At 35.2% G+C, this 7611-nt stretch overlaps 1 protein-coding gene across 3 annotated transcripts in view; it reads right to left on the minus strand.

Moving 5' to 3' along the window:
- Positions 1-7611, minus strand: part of LOC116347631 (protein similar) — a 60601-nt gene that overhangs the window by 4767 nt on the left and 48223 nt on the right. For 2 of the 3 annotated variants that reach the window (XM_031778310.1, XM_031778312.1), the window contains exons 9-13: positions 6426-7156; positions 4719-4897; positions 4389-4607; positions 3313-4066; positions 2649-3154 (exon numbers count right to left, since the gene is read on the minus strand). In XM_031778310.1, coding sequence (XP_031634170.1) covers positions 2649-3154; positions 3313-4066; positions 4389-4607; positions 4719-4897; positions 6426-7156 — 2389 coding nt within the window. Of the gene's footprint in view, positions 1-2098; positions 3155-3312; positions 4067-4388; positions 4608-4718; positions 4898-6425; positions 7157-7611 lie in introns of those variants that run through there. The other variant, XM_031778313.1, reaches the window with a different exon arrangement.

Here is a 7611-nt window from a genome sequence, read left to right on the forward strand (position 1 = left end):
GGTTTAATTATTTCATTAAAGAATATCGTTCAGAAAAAGGTATATATACTCCAAAAATTGATCCAAACTGGTTTTGGTTCCGAAAGGGTTCTTTTTTTAAGTTTATTTGTCATTATTACTCTTATTATGTCCAGCTATTTTCATTTGCAGCCCATAAAAATGTATACATTCAAAAGCACTTAACCATTACGGGATTAATTCATCGCATATATTTACAGTTGCATTTAACCAATCAATTGACTGATTGCCTTTCATTATTCTTTCAGCTCAATAGATTTATCACTTTTCAAATTGCAAATACACATGTCTTTTGATCAGTCTATTAGGTGAATTTTGGTGAACTTTTTTTTCCCAGGGATGGTTCCTCGGAGGAGTGGGAATGCTGAGGAGGTAAATGATGGGAAGAACAGCGCTGGCGGAGATCGTCCTCCTCTTCGACTTAAAGGGACCATCCTCCTCTTCAATTGAGGAGGAAAATGTCGTTAACCAAAAAAAAGTGCGCTCATCTCCTACACGTTTGCCTCCTTACCATTTCACCTTCTCAGAGGAACAATCCTTGCTACTTTCATACTTCAATATTATTACTATTATTCAATGACAAAATGAACATTTTTTTTCTTCATGAAGTTAAAACTAGTATTATTTAGTCGTGTTTCATTCGTTAAAATGCCATTGCCCAAGAACATTAAATTCGTTAATCAAATTGGGTATTTTATTCATTCGCTTCCATCTATGGCATCAATTTTCACGAACTTTCACACTAATTACTTGTGAGCGGTTCTTATTTCCACATAAATTTGGAGCCACTAAACACAACTAAGGCCAAAATTCCAATAGAATTTCAACATAAAAAAAAATTAAAGCGAAATAAAAAAAGTTAAACTACAACAATAGTTGCTTGTGTGTTTGTGTATATTAATAAAGCCATATTTCGTTTGAGCCTGTGGATGGTGCAACTGAAATCGTGGGCAATTCTAATTGACATTTATGTTGATTATTTCAACAAAGAAATAAAAAAAACGAATTCAATATGCTGTTTCAGCAGCAAATGATATGGTCTTAAAAACGGATCCAAAACAATCGTACCTAAGTAAATCTTTCAAAATCAAATGTTCAACAAATCGTAACAAAACACGCCTCAAATTGTCTGCTTTTTATCCTATTTTCAATCGCTTGGATTCAATACTCATATTTTTTTTTGTAACATTGAAAGGTGCCTTCGAATTTTAAACGAAAAAAAAAATTATTGTTTTTTTTTTATGTACAAGAAGATTTAGTCTCGATTCAAGAAAATGACAACTACAAATGATTCTAGTAAGTTTTAATTTCTAATAGCTTATGATTTATCTTTGTATCATTTGCTAATTGGTTTCGTTTTGAATTCGACTAAACACGAACTAGCGCATGAAATATTTTATGTATTTTTTTTTCGTTTGAAAAAACTTTTTTTTCTTGTTTTGTACCATCGGCGCTCATTGCACTTGCACACGCCACCAATTTACATTATTATACTCATTTTTTCGCGTTAGATCATTTCAAGATGTGCTTTTATGAAAACACACTCCGTCCTGGCACTGCAAACCGCAATTTTAACACATTAAACACATTTGTTTGTTTTTGTTATTTCTTGTTCAGCGTTTTTTTTTTATTTTCTACAATTAACTTGATGCTTATTTTTTTCGTTCTTTTCTATTCTCAAATGGTTTTATTTTGTTTATGTAAAAATCGTTCCTTTTTTTTCTATCACAGCAAAAACAAAATGAAATTTTGGTGGATGTTGATTCATGTAAATCTGACACAAACAAAATTTATATGGCAAATTCAATTTGCCTCGGTTGGTATTCGTTTTACGTTGTTTCGATGCGCTTCTCGTTTCCAATATTATCATCATCACTATCATCAATCGTTTGTTTTTATTTCAAATTAAATGTACACTAAACTAAAGTTCTATGGATTAGTTTTATGGTATTATAAAATTAGCAGTTCGTTTGACAAAAAAAAATATTTAAGAGAAATTAAAACATTATTTTCATTCAAAACGTGTTTGATGCTATGCAGCATCGTTTCACATGACATTTCTCTCGACTAAAAAAATGGATGAAACCGAAACAAAAAATATAGTGTTTATTCTAATATTTTTTACTTAAAAAATCTATATGCAATTTCGTTATGTAATAATATATCAACTAATATTAAACGATTTTCTTTTTATACAATTGTTTTTTTCTTGTTTGTTTTCTATTAATAAAAGAACTTTCGTGTGCACGCACAAAATCACAATTGTGGCGTGTTCTCGCTTTGCGAATGTATGGCTTATGCTTATCCATTATATTATTTCAATAAATTAATTCGCGCAACGAATATATAATATATATATAAAACATAAAAGAGTGACATAGACAGGATATGAGAGAGAAAGAACATTTTGCTCTATGCGTGGTGTATGTATGTTTATGTGAGTGGGTATGTGTGTGGTTCGCACATCGAATGCTCCAAATGTAATATAGATCGAAAACAGAATCTTAAACAACTACAGATACGATGACGCGTGATCATTGTACGGTGGGTGATTTTTAGGCTTTTGCCAATTTTCGTAAACGCACCGGAACATGACACACATAACCGGCACTAATATCGCAACCACTTACAAGTAAATTCTTAAGAACCGAATCGGACGATTGAGCTTTTGGCTCATCGTATCCAACATTGCATTTCCATTGTGTGTCGATTTTATCGTTGGCCGTTTGTTTATTGGCCGGCCCAGTATATTTGCGTAGACGATCGGGTGATGGTGCCATCAAATGTTGCAGCAAATGTGGTGATTTCTGTTGTTGCTGTTGTACTGTCTCTTGATTCTGTAATGAAAGTGATGGCTGTTGAATGGTCGATCGGTTCGAGTTGGTTTGGTTGAACGTTGACACCGTTGAATTGCTCTTCAATCGCTTATTTATGCTTGAATCCAATGGTGATGGACGCTTGTGACTCAATTGAGAAATATTACTGGCCGTTTCGGTCATCGATTGTTGTTGGTTTTGTGTTCGTGATCGAAGCGAACCACGTTTTGCGGGCGATGCAACCGATGTTTTTGTTTCGTTGACATTCATTTGAAGCAAATCGTTCATTGTCCAATTCGACAATGTGGTTGGATTTGTGCCTGAATTGGATAGAAAATTAAATATAAAATTTTGACTCAAAGAAAAAACCACAACCCCATTTGGAAATGATCGTTTCCATTCGATCAATTTCAAGACGGGACAAATAACACGATGTCTTGCACCAAAAGAGAAAAAACACTGTAAAAAATAAACTAACCATTTTTCGTAAAGGCATCGCTGTCAAACATTTGTATGGTGTATGTGGTGATACAGCCGTCGGTGATGGCATCAATAACTTCCATTTTCGATGGTTCGCCAGCGATCTGGTTTGGTGTCAGAGATCGTATGCTATCGTCGTTTAAACTTTTCGCAAGCATTTGTTGCGTTTTAATCGAATTATCGTCAATGGCAGTGCTATTGCTATTTGAACCGCATTCATAATTCGGTGAATGTTGTTCCATTTTTAAAATTTCATGAGCAATCGTTTGTTTATTGCATTCATCATTGCCGGTGTCATTTTCAACGTATTTGCTTGCCAAATATGAGGCCAAATTACTGGCCGTGCCAAACATTAAACGTTGTTCGCTAGCATTTGGTGTACCTTTAACACTTTCACTGATTGCACCGTCAATAATCATTTGTTCAACGGTATCGGGCCCAAATTGTTGTGATGGAAGCGTTGATTGCAAATGCAGTGTTTGTTGTTGTTGTTGCTGCTGCTGTTGCTGTTGAAGCGCACTCGCTTCTTTTATATCTTTGTGCAAACTTAATTCATCGGAAAATGCGCTCCACATTAAGTCTTCGGTGAGCAATGGCAAATCGTCATTTTCATTCATCGGAATATATGGTGCACGCATTGACAAATCGATATCAGTATTATCCAAGCTTGTCGACATAAATGCAAATTCATCGCTGTGGCTCATCGAATTCGGGCTGCATAATGATGGTATACTGCTGCTTCCTGCAGGGCTCTGTTTAGTTTTTTCCATATGTGTGTGTTCGGGTACACAAATTAACAAAAAGGAACATAAAATAAGTCGGTTGTTTTTTTTTCGTTAATAAAGTCAGACGTCAAGCCGCCACCAATCAACACACTCGTCTCAAGCGCTTGTGTGTGCTTTATCAACGTAATCCGATCTAAGCTCTATTTTGATGAAAATTTTCAAGTTAAATGTTTGGAGCACATACTCTACGGTCGATGAAACAAACAAAAGCAAGAGACCGAGTTGGTGTGAGTGGTTGCTTGTCGTCTTTTCAGCCTATAACAATTTTTATTTCGCACACTGTGCATACCTTTGATAAATTATCGGGCGATAAAATGCTCGGTGATGAAATGTCGCCTGTTTCGCACATTTCATCGCGATAACTAATGAACGGATCGATGATATTCATTTTATTTGACTGTGAATCGATGGGATTTATGTCATCGGAAAGTAATGTGCAATAACCGTCGGGCAAAATGAGTTCGTCGAATATTTCACCGAATAACGGAGTTGTTGTGTCGTCGAGTGGCTTTAAGTTTCGATGTGGCGAAAAACGAATAAAAAGAATAAGAAGAATAAAGTTAAAGTTAAGATGTTTTTGCGATGGATAACTCGAACGAAGTCGGATCTGAATGCTTACAGTAATGTCATTTAAGTTGTTTGTGGCATATTTGTTGGTGGTGACGGTGGTGGTCGTGGTCTCTCCTGAGCAATTATTGATTGAATTGTGTGTCATTGACGGCGACGATGATGCAGTTGATAGCGGTGAAGGTGGTTGTACACCCAAAAGAGCTGTGTCATCTGGTTTTGCTTTCAATACTAGACAATGGGTTTTGGGAGGATAATAAAAAAAAATTGGGAGAGATTGTCATTGTGGGATCTGTTTGAAGATAGACGGCACGTCAGCCGCCGACACAATTGAAGATGAACCTGACTGCATCACATTTTACCAATAAAAATGTCAAAAGCGAAAAAAACACAGATTTTTTTTTTTGCATTGAGCACATCAGCAACCAAAGTTGGAAAAATAACGCAGACGTTTTGAATATCAAAAATGCACAGATTCAACTAAAAATACACAATCTTCTTCTATCAAGGATTACAATCTCTGTTATATGATAAACTTCACATTTTTGTGTGTTTTTCTCTCTCTTGTAAATATTTAAATCGATGGGGTATGCGTTTTTTAAAGTTAACGCATCGCATTTTAATTTTCCTTTTTTCTCGTATTTTTAGCATTTTAATCGTTTTATCTTTGCACAAAAATACATATTTTATAATCGTTTAATCGAGTGCGATTTATGTGCATTGTTTATATCAAATATACAGCAGCTAGTTTGCGGTGAATAACAACGCAGGAAATGTTGGAATGCTGTTTTAATTTTTCCATTTTTTCTTTTTCGCTTGAAGACATAAATCTATCGTGTATACGTGATGTAGAGCGTGCATGGAACTGAAAAAAATGTTGTTGTGTCATAGGCGATTTTCTTTTACGCGAATGAGAAAGCAGAAAAAAGCATTTTAAAAGAATCACATGATATTCTGTTGTGTCTAAAAATAGTTTATGTTATTTTTGCGAAATGTGAAGGAAAAAAAAAGAAAATCTGTTATGCTACTCCCAAATTTGCGCTCAATCGCGGCTGATGAGATTGACAGAAAATTAGGCATTTGCTTGAATTGTTCTGAACGTAACGAAAATCGAACCGAATGAAATATAAATATAAAAGAGAGAAATGTAGAGGAAGGCAAAGCAAATGGGCGCACATAAATAGAGGATTTTCAAGGCCAAATAGCTTTTTTAAGTTGACAACAAATGATAGATCGAGCAATTGAGGCGCTCATATCACATCGGTTGTGTAAACAACGCAATTTGGCTATGGCTCAACGAAAATACTTGTTCGGTATTTTTGTATTGTTTAATGTGGCCAACAGAACGATGCGAAAATGCCATTAAAAAAAGAAACAAAACCAAATCAATGAAACCGAAACAAATAAATATCTTTCGTTTGATTTGTTTTCGTTTTAAGTGGCGCGAAATGTGTTGTGCGTGCGCGCAACAAAGTGGGTTTCTTGTCAATTCGCTAAATAAAATGAGATTTACATATTGTATGTAATCAAATAGCCTTCAATTGCATGATGGTCCACTCTGTCCCTCTCTATCTTGTCAAATATGACACAAACAGACACATAATATTCAATAAATGTCGATATGATAACATAGCTTTTGAAAAATTGATTTGGTTCATTTTGTAAATGCAGTCAATGTCCTCGATTTTCCGTATGTGCCGGTCGATGGCCGAAAAATGATTCGCACAAAATGGGTTGCGAAACACATAGATATACTCACAAGTAGGCTGAGATAAATCATCGGAGAGCATACAAAACGATTTATTCATAGTTTCAGCAGCACGTGATGCTTGTTGAGTGACAGTGGTGGCCGATGAAAATTTGGGTCCAGCGGTTGTGTTGCGCGGTTGAAATAATGATGCAGTGACAACAGTTTGGCGCGGTACCAATGACGGTTTTGCAATATTCGATTGAATTTTTCCAAACGAGTCACGTTTTACAGCCGTAATTGGCTGTATTAATGTTGCGGTTACGGCTTGTGGAGCACGTGCAACGCCGTTATTTCCGTTACAATTCAATTGTTCGCCGCCAATAATTTTAAACGGTTGCTTTGCACCAATCGGTATTGCCTTAAATACCGATGCTGTAACGGCTTTTGGATTGGATTTTGCTGCTGCACCGTTGTTTAGTTGATTTGCGATTAAAACACGTCGAATCGGTGTTTCCGGTACAATAATCAAATCTGATGGTTTAGCACAGTTCAATTGGTCGTTGCTGTTGTTGTTGATATTGGTTTTGTTTTGTAATGGATAATCATCAACCACTTCCAATTTAATGTTTCTCGCTTCAAATGTCTCTTGTTTCGGTGAAATTGGATCGATTTTTGCGATTTTCAATTCAGCACTGCGTTCCGCAGCTTTTGTTTGCAATTCTAATTTCTCGCTGGGCGATAACGCATTGAACGCTTCCAACTGGCGCAATGAATACACTTCATTTTCATTTATCAAATCACTGTAAATAAAATTGTGGTAAAGAGAAAATGAATTCCCATTTTATATTTTGGTTGATTTCATTTTTGGAGGACGGACAGCATCACTGTATGGTCGATGTATATTTTTTGTTAATTTGCGTGAATTTTTTTTCTCTTTCGTCAAATCGTTGAAAATTGTCAACAATTCGCGTAAAAAACACATTATTTTCATGAAAGAATTTTTTTTACCACCAATTTTACGACTACTGGTATAATATTAATAATAATAAAAAAAATATATAAATAAAATGATTCCCTTGATATGTTTCTTACAGATTTTTTCTGTTCATTTTTTTTCGAAAGGAAAATTTTCAATTCGGTTTGATTCGATTATTACTTTTATGTGCGTTCTCGAAATTTTCCTTCACGCACGCAAACAATGAACTTGTGCCGATAACTAAAATCCAAAGGAGTCACTAACCACAAAATATCGAGT

The sequence above is a fragment of the Contarinia nasturtii genome, unplaced genomic scaffold (assembly GCF_009176525.2).
Source record: "Contarinia nasturtii isolate CC-2019 unplaced genomic scaffold, AAFC_CNas_1.1 Cnas_scaffold_1964, whole genome shotgun sequence".
Classification (NCBI taxonomy): Eukaryota; Metazoa; Arthropoda; class Insecta; order Diptera; family Cecidomyiidae; genus Contarinia; species Contarinia nasturtii.